At 37.8% G+C, this 24,087-nt stretch overlaps 1 protein-coding gene across 1 annotated transcript in view; it reads right to left on the bottom strand.

Annotated features, from left to right (window-relative positions):
• The window catches only part of LOC106930561 (kirre like nephrin family adhesion molecule 3), a 58,764-nt gene extending 36,058 nt beyond the window's left edge, over positions 1-22,706 (bottom strand). Inside the window, exons 1-2 of the mRNA XM_088012120.1 lie at positions 22,655-22,706; positions 5,882-6,039 (exon numbers count right to left, since the gene is read on the bottom strand). Coding sequence (XP_087868246.1) covers positions 5,882-6,039; positions 22,655-22,706 — 210 coding nt within the window. The remainder of the gene's footprint in view (positions 1-5,881; positions 6,040-22,654) is intronic.
• Positions 22,707-24,087: the final 1,381 nt, after the last annotated feature.

The following is a 24,087-nucleotide window of genomic DNA, read 5'->3' as shown; positions in this document are numbered from 1 at the left end:
TAATAAAAGTGATTCTACCCTCTTGCCAGTCAGCACTGGATCTTAGAAAGATCCAGTTTATTAATGCAGAGACAAAGATTGTAGCAGAAGCAAAAAAAAACAAAAAAAAAAAAAACAAAACAAAAAAAAAAACAAGTGATAAGCATGCCCTACAATTAGCTCAGTCCTGGAACCAGTTTGGCCAATCACATAGCAGCAAATATATTATTCAGCTTAAAAACCTGAGAAAAACCTAACACAGACATCTGCACTTCTGAAGAGTTAAAAAAGGCTATAAGCAAAACTTTCTGTCCCCTGTCTGATTATCTGCTGCCTTCCAATACTCTGTTTCTTTCTTTATAAAAAAAGAGACCCACCTCAACAGCAAGCAAACCATCACAGATGAAAACACCTCAACAGAACTTCACTTTAAAATATATAAATTATCTTTTAAGCTGTAAGCACCTGCAGGTGTAGAATAAAATAAAGTGAAAAGTCCACCTATGTAAGCATTTTACATCTTAATTCTAAACTTTTCCCACAAGTAATTGTGTGAAAATAACGAAGTTAAAACAAAGGGAAGATCAAAGAAAAGCTAGAAAAAGATGAAAACAAAAATACATGTACAATTGGCTCTATTGCAGGAAACAGAAGTGAACCATCAGAACATTCCGCCTGTAGTTTTACCCCCAAAGGGAAGCTGATATGAAATTAAATAAATAAAAAAAGTATTTGAAATATGTTTTTTTTTTTTAGAGCTTCCTTTTGTGTGCCTGGAGAGCTGTGCTCTAGTGCATGGCTTGTCATACTCCACAAAGGAAATCAATCTTCTTTTCAGTGCTCATCCTCTGAGCCCTGTATTGTGGAAGCCATCTGGAATCGGTTGGTAGCGCTTGCTGGCTCTCTGCTATGACTCCGGCGTTCAGAGGAGGGCTCTGGGAGGCTATGCTAAGCAGTGCAGGACAGAACAAAGTCACTGAATAGAACAAATTGTGTGGGCAACAGGGTGCAGGGGGGGTCAACCACAAAGCCAAGTTGCATTTCCCTGCTTTCCCTTTAAAGTAGGCTCAAGGTTCGGTTCTTTTTAATAGAAAGGAAACTACATAAAAAAACACCATGTAGAATGGAAACAGTCAAAAATAATGTTTATATACTAAAAACATGCTGGGCTATGGAAATTATGCCCAAAATTCAAACTTTCAAAAAGACCTGTGAAAAAGTCAGGTCGTTGTGTCTTTAAACAGATGATATATAATTTGCTTCCTGTTATTTAATTTTTGTTTATACAGGCTTTTTGAGACGTACAATGTGACTTTAATCATACTGGAAATGCAAATAGCAACACTAAAACACAACTGATTTAGAAAAACACACCGAAGGGAAAATGGGCCGAGAAACCTAAAAACAACAGCAGATGTTTATTACGTCAACTTTGTTGAAAAGCCTTTCGGTTCTGTTTCAGCTTTCACTCTTCATGACTGAATCTGATTAACCTGAAATTACAAACTGTGTGATTCTCTCTAAATTAATAAAAAGATAAAATGCAAATTGGTCAGGAAGGCTGCCAAGAGCCTCACAACAACTCCTGAAAAGCTCCATGAAATTCTGACAGCAATATACCTGATCGGAGGAGCAGGGTTAAAATACAGAACCATTTTCCTATGAAGAAGACATTCAGACTTAGCTAAAATTTCTTTGTCCACATTACAGAATGGCTTGACCCAATCTGGCATGACCCACCGGACCATTTTGTGCAAAAGATCCCCCTGGCCTGAGAGCCTCTTCTAAAGTTAAATTGAAGTTAAATTGAGCTGTAGCTTTGCAAATACAATTTTCTTTTTGATTGTTTTTGAGAAACTTTAGACGGTTAGTTTTTTTTTTTTTTAGAGACATTATACCAGTGACACAGTAATGAAATTATGAATACCAGAAACGTTTTTACCCAAAGCCTTCAGGTAGCCGCCTGAAAGCTGAAGCTTTATTACTGTGAGTACAAACAACAACAAAATCCAAAGGTCGGTTTCCATAGAAGAAAATTCAAGTTTTAAAAGGACTGAGTAGTCTCGATGTATTTAAGTCACTTCTTAGGACACATTTTTACTCACTGGCTTTTAATATAGAGTGAGAGATGAATTAGTTGGGTCCACTTATGTTTCTGTTTCTTTCTCATGCTGTGTTTGTATTTAGCATCTTCTCTGTTGGGATCACTGTTATTTTGCGGTTTTTCTTCACAGCACTTTGGCCAATGGCAGTTGTTCTTAAATGTGCTTTATAAATAAGTTTGATTTGATTCGGTGAAAGCAAAAGACTCATCTGACAGATAATCTGTGGTTGTTGCCGCAAAAGTGAGTATTTTCACAGTCTGATAGATCTGAAGAACCTTTGCAAAAGTGACGTGGGGAAATGATGTCAAGATGGGCATCCTGGTAGACCCCCCAAAAAGAAGGTTGAAGGCTAAAATAGGTTAAAATGCTTGAGGGATGTGTTCTTCCACACTAATGCAAAGATTTTAGGCCAGTGAAACCTCAATTTATCTATCCCATCTTCCCTTCCAAATCACCTGTCATTCTGAATAGTGTGGATTTAAAAAAAGAAATAATTCAATTTGTAAACTGATACAAGACATTATATATATACTTATCGCATTATAGTTCAACCATCTGACTGTGCCTTTTAAAGGAACATAAAATTGAGGCATCTGCACCACTCGGGTGAATATATTAGTTTTTTTTTTTTGGCATTTCTGAGAAATCTAGGAAAATAATATTACAGCTCCTATGCTCTGTGAATCCCATTTCCATGTGAAGAGCCATGTGATGAAATTCATATTTGTGCGTGAGTCACTTTGAAAGCAGAGAACATTAGTTGTCAGACACGGAGTATGTCAATGTAATGTTCTCTGTGACACAATCGGGATTGTTTCCATCATAGCTCTGGACTTGTCTGCAGTCATTAATCTTAGAAACGGGGTTAGCTGGCAGCAGCACAAAGAAAAAAAAAATCAACCTCAGTCCACATCACAAATTGAGATATTTTCTTATTTAATACCAAATAAAGCTCCAAACAATACACATATGACCAGATTACAGGACAATAAGTTTATGTGTAATTAATATTTTCTGACCTTCTGAAGGTAAGAGAAACAAAGAAGCTTATAACAATAAGCCACTGTTTTTTTCCCTTTATCTGTTTGATTAATGTGGTTTTCAAGCATTATTGGAAATTGTGCAGCATAAACACTCTCTTATGTTACAAACAAGCTTGATAGCAAAAGAAATAGCTGCCCCAAAAACCACATGGTAACCTTTTGCAACTAAAGATGAACCACTTCTGATCTATGACAAAAAGATCAGAAGTGGACAATTTTTTCCTTTGTAGACTTTGAGGTCAAATATTATTTTTTTTTTATTCATTAAATTTCTTGAAACTGAAACCACCTACAAATTTTGTTCGGTGAGGATTTAAACCAGTAGTGTGCACTTTATGCACTTTTTTTTTTCTAGTTTAGCTTTGATACATAAAAGGGAATACATTCTAACAAGACATGCAGAACATTTTTTCCTCTTTTAGGTTGTACATTATAGTAGAAAAAGTCCAAATTAAAATTAAAATTAATTTGTTAGCCATTACAGTCATGCAAAACGTAAGCACTAGTTAAGATATAACAAATAAATACATAGATTTTAACAATAACTTGCTTGATCAGACCTAATTAGTGTGTTGCATAAGCACCAATTATTCTCTGATCCACTTTAAATCAAAACCTGACAATAGTATCTTTGGTATGGATGGCAAAGATGGACAACAATAGAATCAACTGTTAAAGTCATCCTCAAACTCCTGCATCGAATTATTATTATTTTTTATTTAACTTTTCCAAGACAGAAATGTATGGAGACCTTTTCAGTATGGCTTTGAGCTAAAGGCCTTCATTTAATGTTTTAATTTAATGGGATTTATATGTGTTGATATGTAAATTCTTTCTCTCCTTTGGTGAGCTTCTTCATTATATACTGCACTTATAAATTCCTAAGCTACCCTCACTAATGATAAGCAGTGCAACGTTTTATGAACTCTGCTTTGGTCAAAAGCAACACACATGGTTGCCAAATGTTAGTTTTAATCATATAGTTTTTCATTTAATCACTGGTCCAGTAAATAGATTTCCATGAGGTCACAGATATGAGGTTTGGGTTGGGTCAGAACTGTCATTACATATGACACCATCAGTAAAGCCATCTTTGTGAACCCTTCGCCACATCTGCTCACATTAGACCTCTTCATCTGTTGGATATGAGAAGACCATCAGAGCAGATGATTATGTTTTCAAAATGTCCCCCTGCTGCTCTGCGGACCCAAGAAAAGTCATCTTGGTTTAATTGAACCCATTGCTTTTTAATGTTAGGCAATAGAGATAAGAGAGGGAGGGGAGGGGGGAGGGGGCTCATACTCGGGCTCAGCGGAGGCATGCGAGCATCCGTCACCTATTGGCGCTGGATGTCTTCATATCTGCCTTTTGCTCCTGAGGAGGAAGTGAAGGTAGGAAGCACGCTCCTCCGCCTACCATTAGCAAACAGCACCTCCGGCAATCACTTTATTCAAAGCGGCCTGGTGCCGTACCTCAGCCCAATCAATGGCATTTATCTGCTCTTTGAAAAAAGCCGATAATGGGATGAGACAGCGCAGGGAGAGGAGGAAGGCAGGGGTGGTGTTAGTCGCCTAAAGTGCCTTGCCTCTTTATGTGCTTTGTTTAAACATAAATAGAATATAACCGATTTAAATGGATGACTAAGCCTTGAGAATAAATGTGAATGCAGAGTTTAGGTTCATGTGACCACAGCATAAAAGATTTTGGAACTGCAGTGACATCCAAAGTCTAAGGACAAGCTGCGGCTGAGAATCAAACTGTGGGATAAAACATTCAAGAACCGGAGCATTGTCTGATCATGCAAGCTTCTGTAGGACGACATCAAAACGCTGGAAAGAGACGCAACGTTATTGATAGTCTCATGATCTCACCATCTGTTTGTTTTAGTACATTTGTAAACGAGAGGAAGTGAATGTTTGTGTTTTTAAGGAATATCACTTCATAAAACCAACCAAAAGGCTGAGGCAAACACCCACCTCACACTGAGGCGCAATACTATAAGCATCTGAAAAATACTTTAGCACCGTGCTGCAGTTGCAGCAGTGTATATATGTATGGTGCAAGGTAATTAGCTGTTAAATAAGTAAATTATTATGATAAGTATTGAATTAAAAACATCACTAGAGCTGAAAAAGTTATTAAACGCCAGGAAGCAAAATGGAATCTTTAAGGATTTATAAAAGAAATCCTGTAACTCACCTGTCAGTGTAAATTAAAATCAGCTTGCTTCTCAAGAAGTGTCTCGCAATAGGCAAAACAAAGAGCTTGTTCAAGACTTCACAACCTGATGTTAGTATTTGTTCCAGATGCATTTAAGTATTCCAGAATACTATAACCGTAATGTATTGAAGAGAATTCAAAAGAACCATCAGAAATACTTTGCAGGTGCAGTCTTCCCTACATAAGCTCTCCCTGCTCACTTCATCAGACTCCAAAGCAGAAGGAAATGGATTTTGAAGCTTATGTAAAGATTTACCTTTTTCCTTTATCATTCCACTTTATTGCGTCATAAAGAACTTTATTGACTAATTTGTTTTGATTTCTTTCCATGTGTGATTTTCTCAGGTTCAGGTGTGAATACCAGGTCAGTAGCCTGATTATGAATATATTCACTCAGAAAACTGTAGAGAAAAACGAGGAAGATATATAACCGACAAACAAACAAACAGGCCACAGTCCTTCTGAACAATGTCATACACAGCCCCCCGCCCTGCTGGTCTACGTACCTGTTATGACACACACCTCAGTGCTTACCTTGGAGTACATGGCCCCGTTTAGGACCTCTCCATTCCGGATCCAGATAATGGATGCCGCAGGTTTGGCATTGTCAGCGTGGCACGTCAAGTTTAAAGGATCGCCAGCTCTCAGGCTCACCACAGGTCCGCCACCGATGACTGGGTCGTCCGGGGGTACTATTGACACACACACACACACACAAAAAAAAGGAGTGTTAATTAATATCTTGTTTACCACTGGGGCATACAAGCAAATTACACTGCTTTCGTTATTAAAATAGACTTCATTTAATTTGTTTCTTGCACCGCATACACACAAACCAACAATGAACAAACAAACTAACTCTTAATTTCTTAGTTTCCACGTACTTCATGATCGTCACAAGACACTAGGGCCTACACACATAATTAGCAGGGTTTTTTTTTTGCCATCTCAGGTTGGCCATGGAGGGTGTAAAACTGCAGTCAGAAAGTACATTTGCTAAAAGAAAAGCAACGTATGCAGTGGTGTGCAGCTTAGGAAGTCAAAGTCGCAGCGTGACTTTCCAAACAACAATCAACTCTCTCGACACTCGGTGCAGAGCCTCCGCACACATACAGTACATGTCACGGGTAAATGTAAGTCAGTCAAATCCATTACACTGATCAGATGCGCGCATGTACTTTCCTCTGCTGTGCCGCTCGCAGTGTTGACAAATACAAACGGAGAAGGAGAGCATCAGAGCCGCATGCGTGCCTCCTATGGCACACATCAAAGTCCTGTTCTTGTTTTACCCATGAGTTGATCTGTTTTCCTTTTTTTTCTCCTTCCCTCTTTCGGTCTTTCGTTTTTATAAGTGAAACTGCTGTGAATTATTGATTGACCTGAGTTCTCATTACAATGCAAATCTGGGGCAAGATGAAATCAAAGCCTTGCAAGCAGCTGCCATATTCCCCTGCAATAGCACCATGATTGGAGAGGAGGTTGTTATGGGTGAGATATCTGCTGTCAAACAGATCTGAGACGGATGAAAGGAGAGGAAAAAATTTAATTTGGGGTGTGTTTGTGAAATTAATGAAAAATAGCATAAAGTAATCTTTTATGGCAAGATATATGTATGAACTTTCCCCCTGAACAAGAGCGCATATACAGTACTCTACATCTACTGCTTCTGAAATAAAAAAAAGGATAAAAAAAGTATTGCTTCTTCCAATTTTACTTCAGTTTGAAGTGAATAATCAAACAAATTCCAAAGTTCTATCTCAAAGCCAGATAACTGGGTTTACTTTAAAGCTCTTTACTTATTAGATCTTTATTAAATCAGAACACAGACTTTGATATATTTGGCCAACTTTTTCTTAGTAAAAACCCATTATATTTACAAGGATTAGTAGCTAAATTAAAATGGCTAAAATTGGAAAATTGACTGTAGGTCCTGGAATTCACATGGACATGAGCTTTACATATAAATAAGTAACGTTTATTGACACTCACCGGCAGGAATCACAAATAGCAAATTAGCCAATGACATGACAGTAACTCAATCCATGTAGCGCTTGGTGAGGTTTATAATGGGCATCAGAATGGGGAAGAAAGGGGATTTAGGTGACTTTGAATGTGGCATGGTTCTTGGTGCCAGATGGGCTGGTTGGAGTACTTCTGAAACTGCTGATCTACTGGGATTTTCAGACATAACCATCTCCTGGGTTCACAGAGAATGATTCAAGAAAAAAAAAAAAAAAAAACTTTAATGAGCAGCATTTCTTTGGAGAAAATTAAACAGACAGAAGACCTATAAAATTGGTTAGGCTTGAAAGAGACATACAGCTGAATATGACTGGCAAACAAGGGGGAAGAAATTAAAAGGTTGCTGCACACCTTTAACAAAGTTGACTCAATAATAAAATCGGGCTGCAAAGGGTCACAAATCTGTTGTATAAATAAAAGACTTAACTGAGCTACATTTCCACTGTTTACTTACTACAAAGTAGTAATAATCTGACAACAGCATTTTGAATGAGACAGGAGGTGAGAAAGAAGTTTATCTAGTCCTTCAAACAGGGAATTGCAATCGTCTAAGCATGAAAACAAGAATGTGCTGACAATTTTCTCTCAATCAACAAAGGGGACTACATGCTACAGTTTGGATTTTTTTTTCTATAAATGAAGAAAAACAAACAAGAAATTGATTTTCCATGTGAATCAAGCACTGCTATTCCACATACAGTTGCTAGCGCTGTTGCCTTGAAGCAAGAGGGTGCTGGGTTCAAATCCTAGCAAGGAGGGTTTTTTTTGCTCGCAATTTGCATGTTGTCCCTACACATGTGTGCACCATGTCAAGAAAGTATGCCTTCCTCCAGCAGTCCAAAAACATGCATTATGCAAAACATGCAGCATTCATTTTCCAAAAGGTGTGAATGTAACACGTGTAGGGGTGCCTGTTCTTTTTGTCTTAGTGTTGCCTTATGATGAAATAAAAAAAATATGTTTAGGTAGGGTGCATTCCTTAGCTCACTGACCAGTGGAAAAGGGCATCATCTGACTTAGATTTTGTGCAAAAGCAAGCCACCGCCTTGCTGATTCATGGACGTATTTCTAGTAGGGCTTCAATCAGTTAACAGTTAATAAACAGAAAATGAAAGAAGACATTCTATCCAGTGGGGAAATGTTTAAAAAGACTGATGATTTTCATTGGCAACGGGATGATTTTAAAATTATTGTAGCTGTACAAAGCAGTCCATGAGGGGTTTTGTTTTTGAAATCCAGGTTGAAAAGAATAAAATTGGGTGTAAAGAAATTACTTCAGGCTCTTTAAAGTAGGAAGACACTTAAACCTTGCCTAAATAAGGTGTCAGAGCAGGGATCTGAAACTCATATGAACATGATGAATGTCGTCAAACGATCAGTTGTAGCAGAATGTATAGAAGAAAAAAAAAACTACCCATTAACATTCTGTTAAAATATTATAGCTTTCTCTACATTCAATTTGGACTTCTTGAGATTAAATAACATCTAACATCTTTTCACACTGATGTGATTTGGCTCTATACTACAATAACAAACTGATTTATTTTGAACGATAATACTTAAGTACACAACTCATCTTGAATTCCCATTTCTGTGGCCCTCTATAGTCTATTACAGGCCAGATTTGGCCCCGGGGACCTGGGGTTTGACACATGTATTGAAAAGTAACAATGAATTATCACAGACAAGGAGCACAAAGAATATGATTTCATCCTGTAATTGGTGGGCTGCCAGTTAGATCTAAAACTGTTTTATTGCTAAAAAGGATGGATGTTTTTAATTTGATTATCCGTACCACTCTAGTACTTTGCTAAAGACAAGCACGTCTTTGTGCTAGTGCTGCAGCTGATTAGTAGATGGGGGTGGCTTTTCAGTCTTTGGCTGTTATGACTAATGCATTTTCCTTACATAACATTATTGATTAAAACCATGTGAAATGTTTCCTTGCTCAAATAATCAGAAAACACACCCATCAACCCCGCACATTTACCATGAGTAATGGCTGATTCAGACCTGCGTGGGAACACTGAAGTCTGTACTCTGACTAGACCAGACTACTTCGACTCCGGCCAGCTGGCCAAGCAAATCTGCTATTTCAAAGACATTTCAGAATCACTTGTTCCCTATATGTGCTCGAGTTTGAGATGCAGCGTTGGTTCTGGCATGGCTCCCTTTCATCTTTCTCCTCATTAATATGTAGAGGGTGGGAGAGGTGGAGGAATCCCAGGTCAAAACAAGCAGGTCAGACAAGTGAGCAAGCTGATTTTTGCAAGGAGGAAAGCATCTCTGTGAGAATGCGGCCACCTTCTGTTCTTTCATCGTCAATTGGAAAGAGGGTCACGAGGAGGGTCCTATTACGGTAGTTTATTCTCATGCTAACAATCCAGTGCCTGCTTGATATGCAAATGAGACAAGGAGCATGAGAACAGCATTATGAGCCAGAAATGCAGACAAAATAAAAGTGAGACTCACTTCATGACAGCTGATTGCAAAGATCCAGAGATATTGGCTTGCTGTCAGCATTCTCCAGCAGACATGACTGAAACATTAATTAAATGTCAAGCATATAAGGCAGCCATAAAGGCTTTCATATGGAGAGGAGAAGATTAGATAGGAGAGTCTGACAGTATGTGACTGATAGGACTCTCCCTTGAATAGCGCACATTCAGGAGGGGTGATTTTCCCTTTATTGCTCAAAGTGCTCAAAGCTCCAAGGAAAGGTGAGATCACAAGTTTTTCATCCTTTCTCTCCGAGGAAAAAAAAAAAAAAAAAAGATCTCCGAGGCATGTTAACACATATCGGTGTCTGTATAAAGGTGCTAGCTTCGGAAAGCAACACCACTAATGAACTTGGTTATGTCTTCATTACATAGTTAAGTCTATATGCCTCCTTTAGTCTCAGTTAAAATGTGTCTTACCTTTTTCTTTTCTGGAACAGCGATGTGAAGCACACAAGAACATCGTAAAATTTCTGCTTCACCACTTCTCCACAGGTGTAGTGGAGTTACAAGAAAGTCAAAGGCAGAAATCTCTGTGCTGTGGAACACATTCAGGTCATGTCACGGTGGAAGTGGTGGTATCCTTGCCAGCAAAACACTTTGAGGGGAGGCACTTGACTTGGCTGCCTTAATATCTTACTCTCCTTCACTGTATTTCAGGTCCCCTGGGAAGAGTACCAGTGGTATCAAAATACAATGCCTCGTCAAGGTGTTTATACCTCTTAAACACCTTAGAACCACACCTTGCTATAAAACAGCTGCGAGTCTTTTGCGGTACTGCAAGCTTTGTACATCTAGAGACTTGTATACTTTTGCCCATTGTTTTTTGCAAAGATGCTGGAGCTCAGTCAGACCGGATGAGAAGCATCAGTCAACAATATTTGAGAATTGCTGCAGACTATCAGTTGGATTCAAGTCTGGTGTGTCACTGGCCTGTTCTAACAGATTAAACATACTTTGGTTGTGTCCAAAGTTGGTCCTTGCATGTTTTAGATGTTGCTTTGGTTCAACACGCCTCGATCAAATGGGGATCTGGGGAACTTAAAGTGATGTCAAGAAGGGATCATTCAGTGATTTAAATCAGCTGTGTTGGAACAAGGATGCATCTAACACATGCAGGACACTAACCCTTGAGAATTGAAGATGGACACCTCTGATCTAAATCATTCTGTTGTAACTCTGGCTGTGTGCCTAAGGTTAATGTCCTGTTGGAAGGCCAACCTCATCTTCAGTCTCAATCAATAGGTTTTCTTCAAGAATTACCTTCGATCTCCATTCATCGTCCCCTTAAGTCTGACCAGTAGTTTTGTCCCTACTGAAGAAAAGCACCACCGTTTTGCATTGTGGGACTTGTGTGTTCAGGGATATGTCCACTATAAGGTTATTGCATATATAGTGTTATACATGTAAGGCAAACATTTCTTTAAAATGAATGCTTTGTGTCAAAACTAAAACCAGAATTTCTTTCGGATTCTGCCAATAGTTGCGTTGTTCATACAGGACAAAGATTTTAGGTAAATACAGGTGTTTTTTATTAAATATCTACAAAAGAAAAAGAAACAGTAGCACTATAGAAACAACAAAATTCCCTAATCACCTACTATACACAATTGTTTATTAGGATAACTGAGTTTGTAACTGTATCTTCATATAACCTAAATAGGAAGACTGTTTTTCCTTCCATAGTTAATATTTAGCCATAGTCATATTTCAAGTTGGAGGTATGTACAGTATCTTTACATAAGTGCATATTTTTGAGTTTGGTAAGACATTTTTATCAGCTGCCTGATTAGGTAATAATAAAGCAGCACATATGGGGGAATTAAACTGATTTTATTTGAAAAAAATAAAGTAGGCGGTCTGAGTGCAAACATTACAAAGGTATGAAGTCCTGCTCTCAAATTGAAAATATAAGCTCTTGATATCTCATATTTATTTTAATATCTGTATATGTGCTAGCATGAACTCTGTGAGAAAATTTGAGTAATTGCTTGGTCAGGTAGAAGAGAAACTATAAACAAAGGTATCAATCTAATACTCACCGTTGTACAAATAGTAATGATATTTAGACCAATACACCCAGCCCTAATGACCAAATATTTTTCTTCTGTGTTTATACCAACGCATGGGATGATACTCCACAACATATAACGTCTATTTCAACATTGATACTTCTTCTTCTGCATTCACTGTTACGTGTCTACTATGCACTGCTGTTTAGTGTATGTCAATGTGATGTTGGATATTTGTGTATTTTCATGTTTTCCAATAGAAGAACTTGGTGTAAAACAGCAATTATGGTAAGCCAGACAATTTATTTTAGTCTTTACCTGACTTAAAAAAAACAACATAAATTATTAGAAATACACTTGTGATCGCCTAAAGAATAGGCAAACTTTGTGTTTGTAGCTTCCTTGGAAGATGAAGGGATTGGTAAAGCAGGGAAACGGGGGAAGATTTGATCAATAAGTCAGCATCCAATAAACATGCAAATGACTGAAAAAAGAAAAATAATAATAAAACAAATATATTTCTCTTCATCTGAGATCTTTCACAGATCCCTTCCTGCGGCTGCCAGGTCTGACTGTTATACAGAGGCCAAGCCTTGAACTTGAATCAGCCATCATCATTACTGGGCTGTTTGCAAACTTGGCAGTCCCTAATGGTTCTAAATTAGCTCTTTACTGCAGCCATTCGATGGACTTGGCATAAGTAGTGTGGTCAGTGGTACAGATTGATCGCTCCTCTTTAATTACAGGGCTGACTCACTGCTAACCCTGCTTCACTGACTTCTCTTTTTTTTTTCTTCTTTTTCGGAAGAATAATAATGAAATCCCTTTCAATACTTTCACAATTTTTATTCTCCATGAAACCTGTGGGCATTCACCTTTAGAAATCAGGTTTTGCGAGTATTACTGTGATTACAGGTTTTATACAAATCAAAGATTACAGACTGCAGAGCTGCCACAAAGGATGTGCCTGTCGGTAATAATCAAAGATGTAAGGTTTGTGTCTTAGCTAAAGAAAAACAGCTCCCAGATACAGTGAGTTCATTACTTTAATCATTTGAAAGATCTTAATAGGGTCACATATTTTGAGCTGTCTTTAGATCCAGTGGCTTCTCTGGATCACAGATGTCATGGTGAGTTACACGCTTCAAGCAGTCGTTTTTTTCTGTCTCTCTGAAGAGAAAAATCCAAATTAGTCTGTCACAAGCAGACTATTACATCACCCCATCCCAGCCTTTTTGTTAGATACATTCCTCTATTTTATCTTCAAAGCTGAACAAAAATGCCTTACTCATTCTTTGTCTTAAAAACTTCTATTATTTTTTATTCTTGACATATTTAACTATAAACTTTGAATTGGGCTTCTCATATAAAAAAGAGAAAGTGATGTCAGACGGACTGAGCTTCGTTATTTACTTTTAGTGCAAAATCAAAGAGCTCCATAAACGAAACCAAAGCATATTAATGTGTAATTAACTCAGAGAAGCAAGGTGGTAAGTCCGTCACCTCAAAGAGGGGCACGGACAAACCCTTGGGAACCATAAAACCACCTTTTGATTTGTGAAACATAAAATGTGTATACCACAAAAAGATAACACCGGCGTGTATGCGAGGAAGCAGATTACCTCCAGTTTGGGTGGATGGAAAATCTGCTTTGATATTGGCGCTGCTGATGGCAAACCTGCTGGCATCTTCAGGACTGAACTAGCGCTGGAAGAGCTCCACCAAATCAGATGGTTGGAATACTGAGACTATCCCCTGCTTTACAAGAGTGCGAGCGCGGGAGGAGGAAAAACAATTTGGAAGCAAATGAATGAGAGCAGGCTTCTCAAAAGGAAGCATGAAGGAGAAGGCATTGTATGACAGTTGTAATGCGGCGCTTCGGCAATGAGCTTCGTGACTTGTATATTTTTGAAGAACGCTCGAACAGACTGCCTGTCGTCCCATCGCAACAGCTTGCAAAGTTTCTGATAGATAGATCAAAAAAAAAAAAAAAGGAAGATGAGAAAAGGAATGCCCAGCACAGGTGGAGACGTGAGACATGTTTGGCTCACTGGCCCAGATCACCATCCCTCTTTGGGAGCTGTCATTGTACATCTGTTTGGCAACTACTGCATTCTCAGCTACATGCGTGCAAATGAATACACACACGCACACACACACATGCAAGCACATAGACACAAATAGAATGAGTAAATTAATGAATATTAAAAAAAAGACCAACAAAGGCTAGTTCATTTGCCCTTATAAAAGAGTTGCAGATGATAATAAGAAGCAGTATGACAGAAAGTTGTGAGCATGGTGTGACTATACACTAAAGGTGTGAACTTAAAGTTACTTAAGACATACACTGTTTATCTGCCATTTGTAAACATTTTTCAGCCCAGAGGTTTGTAGAGCATTGCAGGAAGAGAGTACCTACAAAGTACTCTGAATCATTTAGAGCATTTAAACAACCCAGTGATTTAACTAGACTCTCTGCATGCTTTGTTGGCAGTGAGTCCAAAAGCAATTGTTGGGTTTAATTGTTTTTAGCACAGATAGGCGTTTAAGCGACTTTTTATTATTAACCTTTATTTCACCAAGAAAATCCCATTGAGATTAAAAATCTATTTTGCAAGAAAATCCTGGAAAAGACTTTGAATGTGGCATAGTTATTGTTGCCAGATCGACTGGTCTGAAAAAAAAGAAGAAAAAAAAAGAAAAAAGTCAATCCACTGAGATTTATAGAGACTGGGTCCAAAAATGAGAAAATTTCTAGCTGCAGTTGCTTAGCTTAACACACCTTGTTGATCTCAGAGCTCAGAGTAGAATGGGCAGACTGGTTCTAGATACTATAAAAACAACAGTAGTATAAATACCAACTAGCTACAACTAAAGAATACAATCTCTGAATACACAACTCTTCAAACCTTCTTGTAACTAGATTTTTCTAAAAGTTTACCAAAATTGAACAATAACAGAGACTAATTTGATAGTTTCAGGTGATGGGGTGAGAATATGGCAAAAAACAAGAACGTTAAACTCATACTGTTGTGTATTAATGTTTTAGGTTGTTGTTGGTGTAACGGAAGAGGGCAGTGGGCATTTACTTGACACACTTTGGATCCCTTACAACCAACTGAGCACCCTTTAAATATCACTGCACCATATTCAGTTCATGTGGTCAAGCATGAGCTGAATATTCATGCTGACCACATCTCTTTATGGCCACAGAGATACCATCAAACGCTGGTTCCTGCTAATGGGATAATGCATCATGTAACGAAGCTTAAATCCTCTTGAACATTAAATTACTTCACTGTTCTTAAATGGCCTCCACACTCACCAGATCTCAATCTAATGAAGCACCTTTGGGATGTGTTGGAACAGAGCATTCACATCTTGGATGTGCCGCCGACAAATATGAAGCAACTGTGAAATGAGATCATTTCAATGAGGACCAAAATATCTAATTAATGTTTTCGACACTTTGTAGGATTCACATGATGTAGAGAATATTTAAATGGAGGGGAGGATGGGATGGAAAAACATTTTTAATATTTCATGAATATTTCTGAACCACTAATAACAGCATGGAGGTGATAAATAGGTAAACACATAAGCGGAATGTTAATTGGAAAGATAACATTCAGCCTAGAATTTAAGATGATGTGTTTTCCATCTTTCCTAAGAATTTAAGACAGCAGTATAATGTCTTCTATACTTTAACTGACATAATCCAGAAGACGTCTAGTGACTGGTTTATTTCTCTATAAGAAGATGACAAAAATTAACATGAGAATGGTTTGATGGATGGGTGATCTTTTGCTTGTTTCCGAATCTCTAACATATCATGGAGTGTTTTACAGAAGGGAGGAGGCAAATCTGGCGGAATGATGTGAGGATGACAACCTCCGTGGTTGATAGTGGATATGAAGAAGGAGCGGAGGCCTCATCATCCACTAGTCATTTGAGAGCTCGTGGAAGAGAGGGCGAGCACTTTCAAATACCTTGGGGTGCACACCAGCAGCTGTATTTTCTGAGGAAGCCCAGGACGTTTGCCACGTTGACTGAGATCCTCAGGAATTTCGACAGATGCAACGTTAAGAGGATCTGAACCAGCTGTATCGCTGTGTGGTACGGCACTGCCACCGTCACGGATCACAAACACTTGCAGAGAGTGAGAAACAAATTTGAGAGGTTCATCAGGACTCCACTACCCACTCTGCAGCACATTTACAACTGCAGAGTGTACATGAGAGTTTCCTCCATTGTCAGAGACCCCTCTGGCCCCAAATCTGGACTTTTCACACATCTTATAAAAGAATGAAATGAAGGACTACTAGCTTCAAGAACTTTTTCTTTCTGCCATCAGACTCTATAACAGCTAATAAAGTGGGAAGTAATATGGAATGCCAATTTGCTTAATTGGCAATAAAAATTTGCTTATATTTTATTATTTTATTTGGATGATTTAGAGAGAAAGCAAAAAGCAGAGAGAGAGAGAATGAGAGAGAGAGAGAGATTCTCTTGTTTGTACCTGTGGACAACATTTTGTTGTATTTTTATAAATGATGTTACCTTTTGTCTTTTCAACAGGCACTGCAACTAGCAAAGTAAGTAAACTGTACAAGGCAGCATGTTTTTGCTTTGTATATGCCAATAAAATGTTGAACTTGAATTAAAGGCCGGAAAACACAAAAATACATCTGACACAGAGAGAAGGGACGTGTATGAGTGTTTGTTAAAAACACATTGTGATCTGTCTTCAGCCTGATAAGTGCTCTCCTTATCTTGGTGACAGTACTGCTGAAGAAGCACTCACTTGCTTAAAAAAAAAAAACAGCTTACAATTATTTCATATGAAAAATACAACACTGAAATCTGCATCTGATTTAGATTTTTTTTTTTTAAATAGCAGTTGAATTAAACAATTTTTTTTATTCAGCTCTACAACCGAAGGATATAAATACACTGAAAGAACTCGCTAATGGTATTTAGCAAATGTGTACCTGAATGAAAGTGTTAGAGAGGTCAGAAATGGTCCTTAGACAATTTGCAGAATGTAATAGTTTCTCTGAAGAGAAAACATGAAACCGATTAGATGTTTTTAAGCACTTTGGATCAGATGAGAGACACAACAAGGGAACTCACTGCTGTTCATCAAATCTGATGGATAGTGAGACATTAATGTAAGTGGACCTGAATTCCTCATACAAGATTCTTCCCCCACGCCTTTCTACATATTTTAATACTCTTACCTTAAAAGTTTCTCATTCTCCCCAATATAGTATTTCTTATAATTTGGGGAATCGAGGCTTTGAATAGTCAGGTCGGTACTCCCTTTCTTCCCCAATTAATGCCACATTTTAATGAATGCAGAGCGTTTTTGGTAGTAATACCCTTGATATTTAGAAATAGTACCAGATGAAATGAACTACGGATGAAAACAAAACGAGGAGATGCCAGATCTGATAAACACTTGCTTTCAACGCAGCTTAGCCACGTGTAGCTGCAGACAACGCTGAGCACAGATTGTGAGGGTGCTGACAGTGCTGCTCACCACGTTGTTGCTATAGTTTTCAGTGTTGCGTGTGTGTGTGTTTAAAAGTGAGGAGGCAGGAGCTTCACGTTTCAGATTCCAAATTATATTTTTAAAAATAGTAGCTTCTTATTTTTGGTTCTTGCCAATTATTCGCCCGATTGCTTTTAAAAAGTTTTGCAAGTGCAAGAAGAGAGTTTTCCAATGGCTGTTGAATTTACAGCCGAGGCAACAGCATTTAGCAAAGAGAGCGGATTCAAAATCAGTTCAACACCTGTACGCAGTCGGAGCTGTTGTTGTGCAGAGCACAGATGTATTCACATCATCTTTTCTCCTTCAGCTGAAATGCAGAAAGACAGACAGAAAAAAAAAAAAAAAATCCTGCTTGCAATCTGTCAGCCATAATCACGCACCTGTTCTCAGATTCTGATATCATAGATGTAGTTATCTTCCTGTCTCGAGTTGCAGAGAACATAACAAAGAAAAAAGTGAAATATGAATGTTATAGTCAGACTTTCTTCTAAAATGACTGCAGCTCCGGACACCTTATCTCCACTTACACGTGTTTATAATTCTGAGATGGCGAGGCTTAGTCCAACTCTAGTGAAAGAGGATTTGGTTACAAAACTTAATGAGACTTAGAAAGTTTTTAAAGGCACTACAGTAAAGGAGACATGGCTGTTTTAGATTCAGTTCTCTCTCCAATTGAGTTACTTGTTCACTGGAGATTTTCTTTTGCTTTTACAGTAAACGTGGGAGCTTACCGTACAGCTGTGTACTTGGATCGTTCATATAGTTATCCAAGTACAAAGGTAGTTTGAGGCATCAGTTTTACATCATAATGGATGTTCTCACCACTTTTTGCTTTTTCATTATAAAAATTATAATAATTTTCTATTCCTCAACCATTAATTAATCATTTAGAATTTTTGAAGTCAGGTGCTGAAAATTACAGGTATGACGAGAAGGTCCGAGACCAAGCAGGACGTTATTATTCTATAATAATTGTCAAGTGGTTTGCTTTATTCAGTCTCTATACAACTACACTGTACACCACAATATATGCTAAGTCAATTCAGCCAATATCTCATTTCTTGCTACCCAGATAATCTCGCTCATGTTCATTAGAGGGGGTTTCTGGACCAAGTACAAGCTATATTCAGACGAGAGGCTAATACATCCAGGACAGGTTGCCAGCCCTCCACAGGGCCAACACACGTGTCAGCCATGCACGCCCACAAACTCTCACTTCCGAGATGAAATTATGATCACCAGTTAAATTAACATGCATGTTTCTGGACTGTGGGATGAAACCAGAGAATCTGGAGAGAGTCCACGCATGCACATGTAGCCATGTAAACTCAACTAAAAATACTGCAAATTTCAAAGACATTGAAAGTGTCAGTGAGTAAGTCCATTTTCTACTGGTGAAAAAAACAGTAGAGAGACCATATCTATCCTACTTCAGCTTGCCTTCGCTGGCTCCCCATTAAATCCAGAGTAGAATCCAGAATTCTCCGTCTCGCATATAAAGACCTTAATAATCAAGTTCTATCATATATCAGAGATCTGATTAGAGATCGGCTGAAATAATGATGACAGCAACTAAAAGCCCCTCTCCTGCAGTTAACGTTTGTCATTCATTGACAAAGAAAGTATTCCTACATGAGTTCTTCTGTTTCTTATGGTGCATTCTGCTCTGTCTTTTCAAATCCCTTGTTGGTCATGGCAAACGGCTGCTTGTACTGAGACATGTCCTGCTGAAAGGTTTCATCCTGTTGAAGGGGAGGTTTGTCTCTCATGCATGAGGTTTTTTTCCTTGTGTATGCTTCGCTACATTAGGGTTTGTATCCTGTCGCTGTTGTCCAGGAAGAGTAAATGCTTCAAGTCAATGACTCTCTGCAATCTGCTGGATTTCTACACATGGAAAACTTATTCAAAACATAAGGTTGATAATAAATTTCAATTGATGAATAATTTGATCACTAGAATCAATTGCAACATGTGTATGATTAGATTTACTTTTTTTTGTAAATTGCCTTGAGATGACATGTTGTGAATTGTGTAGAGAAACTGAAGTGATTTTTTTTTCAATTATTTGTGAATTTATTACATTAAGTACAAATTTACCATACGATAAAGTTATTTTTAAAGTACTTTAATCATTCTATAGATGTATTGTGTAAAATGAGACCAAACCATCAGTTGGTAATATTACTACTGTTCTCTACATCAGGAAAAGCATGTGAGCACCTAACACCTTTCTGTAAAATATCATAAAATTATGTTAAGCACTTAAGGGTTGTCAAACATTTTATATATGGACAAAGTTCGATTTTAATGTGATGCAGTTTTGTACTTTTTTCAGCAGAAAGAGTTAAAACTCCTTGTTTACTTTTACTTTTCTTCGAGCCTGTTCTGCCTTTTATACCATGCCCTTCAAGTTAATTTCCATTACTAAAAAGATGGCAGCATGATCCTTGAGAAATAATGAATTCAGACTTATCCACTGAAATGGCTGATTCAGCGTTGGCAGTTGGAAGCAACAATAACAAAAGGTACCCTTGGGCCTTTGTGCACATGAATATTGTTGGTGAAGCGTGGGTCCAAAACATTAACAATGCAAGGGGAAGGGAAAACAAATATCTTGCCCACAATGGTTCATTCAAATGGCATGCTATCAATTATGTCTGTTATACAACCGGCATCGCATTGTGTTTGTGAATGCTTTTCATTTTGACAAATGTTTGGGAAGGTCTTTGACTTTCGCTCCCTGAAAAAAACTTCACATAAATCTCTTTTTAATTATTGAACAAGTGATCCTGTCAAATACGGCTCTCTTAGCATAAGTCAAATGCAAATTCAACAAATCAACCTGCAAAAACTGCCATCGAGCAGAATTAATTGGTGAGAAAGGTGATTACAGGTAAACACAACGCTGTTCAGTAGGTACGAAAGTTAAATATGTGGGGTTTTTTTTTTTGCTTTGTTTTTAAACATTCCCACCAAGTTTGTTACATTTGTTTGTCAGGCACAGTCGGTGAAAATCAAGGCAACATTTTGATTATGACACAGGCACTTTCTGTTATCTGGACAATGGACTGTGAGTGCGTAATCACCATCACAATAAAGTTGCAATTTTACCTGCTGAACCTAAACTATTACTAAACATGTCTTCTGTTTTTGTTTTTCTATGCAGGACCAAGAAATTGAATCACATTAGTTCCAGTCTGTCTATTTCCTATGCTCAAAGAGTGCCATACATTTCCACTTTAAAGTCTTAGCTTTAATCTTCTTCTGTTTTAAGCCGTTCTCCTTTTTTAATATATACCGTTTTAATGTGCTGTATATACTTGGAGCTGCCCCTTTTATTAAATGTGGTACAGAATATAGTTTCCTTTGCTATGTTTGGTTTTGTAGTTGTTCTATGCTGAGAAGAAAATAAATAAAAAAAGATGTTGCTTTTAAAGAAATCGAGATAAATTAAGGTTTTTAAGTGGCTAAATCTATATTTTAACGTGAGTAAGTTTTGACTTTAGTCATCTCGATGAGATTTTATCCATGAGTAACTCTCGGTGGCGTTGGACGTTAGTTTTTATTACTTGGGGCAGGCAAGACATTTTATATTTGAGGCATCAGGGGCCTCTCTGAGAGGTTTTACTCTGTGCATCCATGACGAATCATGGATGCACTTTACATAGAAGAGTGGATCTGTCACCAGAGTCCACTGTAGCTTTAAGGTTGGGTAAGTATACTGCAGTAAACAGATTGCATACTTTTCCTCTTTGTGCATTTTTTTGACAAGCTGAGCTACCACATCACATGGCCCCATATAGCTAATATTTCTGCTAGGGACATTAGGCAACATGTAAAATTAGTTGATTTAAAGACAAGCTATTTTACCAATTAATAACACATCCCCAAGGAAGTTGATTCACTGAAAACTTGGATAGACAGGAGGTAGCTTCACACTCTAGACTATTATAGTTATAAAATTGAAGCTAATAATATGAGTCACTCAGAGTAAACAGTAAAATTAAAAACATCATAGAAAAAAAACCTTAAAATTTGTTTTGCCTTTGTCAAAAAAATATGTAAAAAATAATTTTGACTAATTGATTTGGCTTAATAAGAGCAGCTTAGTTAGCTATATGTATGAAGTAGGACATAACTATATATATATATATATATATATAAAGGGTAAGGACCAAAACTCTGAAAATGTAAATCCTGTCAATGATCAATTTACATAAGAATCAGAAGCCATCACATTTGATGTGACACGTCTTTACTTGTTGAATAGACTGCCACTTGTATACACTTAGGACATTTCTTTTTTTTTTTTTCATTTTAACCTTAACAAGGGAGCAGTGGTGTCTCTCCCCAATACAGTCTTTCCTAAACCGAGGTAAAAAGATTAGAGCAAAATCTGAAGCAGTGCCAACTTACTACGAGTGGTATAATTGGCCTCAGGGGTAGTTTTTGGACCTGAAACCCTCCATTCTCTTCCCTCATGACTAATTCACAAGACCTTGATTTTTCCTTTGGCATCTGAGGATATAGCCTTCAAGCTGCGCAAATGTTTGTATCGGTTTAAGTTTACAGCCGGTTTAGTTCTAGGAGATTTTCAAAGAGGGACCTCAGTTATCCATTGTGAGTTTTGATGTAGTCAGTGTTGTGCATTATCTTTCTCTTTCTTCATTGAGAGCTGGCTGCAGTAGCTTAAATAAAACCATATGCCATGATTTCTTGGAAATAGATGGTTTACTAAGGTCAGCCTTCTTGAACATTCAATTGCTTCTCTTTCCATCATCAGTTAACTAATCATTAAGGTGAAAAGCAAAGAAAAACTATTCCATAACAGTTATGGGAGTAAATATTTGCCTTAAGTTATTTACAAACCTATCAAAGTCATTGAAGAGAGTTTCGTCTGAAATGGCACAGAGCGGAGTTTGGTTGATATTGAGTTATGAAAAATGCAGGAGAGACTTTTACTGTAGATTTATTCTGCTGTCAGGTAAGGAAAAAAAAAAGTTTGCGAGTATCCGTGTGTGTGTGTGTGCTTGTAAATTTAAAGGTGTGTGTGTACTGTGTGTATATTTTCCTGTGCATTTCTATCCATGTGTGACCATACTGTAGGTGTGTATCGCCGTAGCCTTCTTCCCAGTCAATAGACACACTGTCACACACTGGCAAGTAATTGACAGCTTGGAGTTTGCGTTGACACAGGACTTGCATATATTTTCTCCATTACCATTCGTATACGTCAGCCTGAAGTTCTCCTTGGCAGTGCTTTCAGAAGTCATCTTGCTTGGCAGAGGATTAAACAAACACCCTCTATTCTACCTTTTGGGAGGAAGTGATAAACTCTCTCACCCTAAGTAAGCCAAATAGCTAAAGAAAAAAACACTTTCCATTTCTCATTGCTGTGGTGTGTACAGAAAAAGAAAACAGTTGCAGCATTTGTTCCTGTACCGCTTTTGTATGTTGGCAAAACAAAATGTAAAGACATGGAGAAATAGTGTTTTATTGTTCTGCTAATAATAAATAACAGCTTATAATGGTGGATTTAACATGAATTATTGTAAATTGTGGCGATGCGGCCAGACGTGCAGACATACGTGTTTCATGTAGCAAACATTTATTTACTGAGATTTTGTCCACTGTTGAATAATTGTGGGCCGAGAAATTTGAAAAAAGTACTTGCAACATTTACAATAAGGATGCATTTGTTGTCAAATCAACACTTTAAAAAAATATGCCAGAAAGATGTTCTCTCACAAGAAGAAAAAAATAAAACAAAGAAAAGAAAGAAAGCCACAATTTAAGTGGTAGCTTTGAAATTATTTACACCTATGGTGGGAACAAAAGCTGTGTAAGATGTGATAATTAATTGATCTGTTTAAACAACAAAAAAAATCATAAGCAGATGTTGTTTCCAACATTTTCAGGCATATGTCTTCTGTAAGAGGGAACGTTAGAAATCCACAGAGACAAACCTATAACAAGCTAGAGAACAAAATGCAAAATTAAAGAAAACTCCAAAACTCAAACTTTCAGCAAATATAAGCTGTAAACTACATATTGCGTATTTTCTTCCCCATAGTGGAATGCCATCCATCCATTTTCTTTACACACTTGTCCCTTGGCGGGGTCGGGAGGGTTGCTGGTGCCTATCTCCAGCTAACGTTCCGGGTGAGAGGCGGGGTTCACCCTGGACAGTCTGTCGCAGGGCGACACAGAGACACACAGGACAAAACCATGCACACACACCCTCACCTAGGGGCAATTTGGAGAGGCCAATTAACCCGACAGTCATGTTTTTGGACTGTGGGAGGAAACTGGAGTACCTGGAGAAAACCCACGCATGCATAGGGAGAACATGCAAACTCCATGCAGAAAGACCGGGGCCGGGAATTGAACCCAGAACCTTCTTGCTGCAAGGCAACTACCATCTGCGCCACTGTGCAGCCCATAATGGAATGCTTTATGTGGAATTATAAAGTTGTTTCTAAATTCTCAAGCATAGAAAATTAAGTTAAGGAATGTGGTGTGAAGGAGGATAGCTTAAATGCTACCTTGTGAAAATACAGTTACACCAAAATTGATCAAATTAATTAGCCACCACCTTTAATTATGTGAAACTACAGTAACAATTGTTTAATTTTCTGCCTTTGTCATTCAAAA

The sequence above is a fragment of the Poecilia mexicana genome, unplaced genomic scaffold, assembly GCF_051168715.1.
Source record: "Poecilia mexicana isolate PSO_F unplaced genomic scaffold, ASM5116871v1 scaffold_13, whole genome shotgun sequence".
Lineage (NCBI taxonomy): Eukaryota > Metazoa > Chordata > Actinopteri > Cyprinodontiformes > Poeciliidae > Poecilia > Poecilia mexicana.
This window is presented reverse-complemented; position numbering and strand designations above follow the sequence as displayed.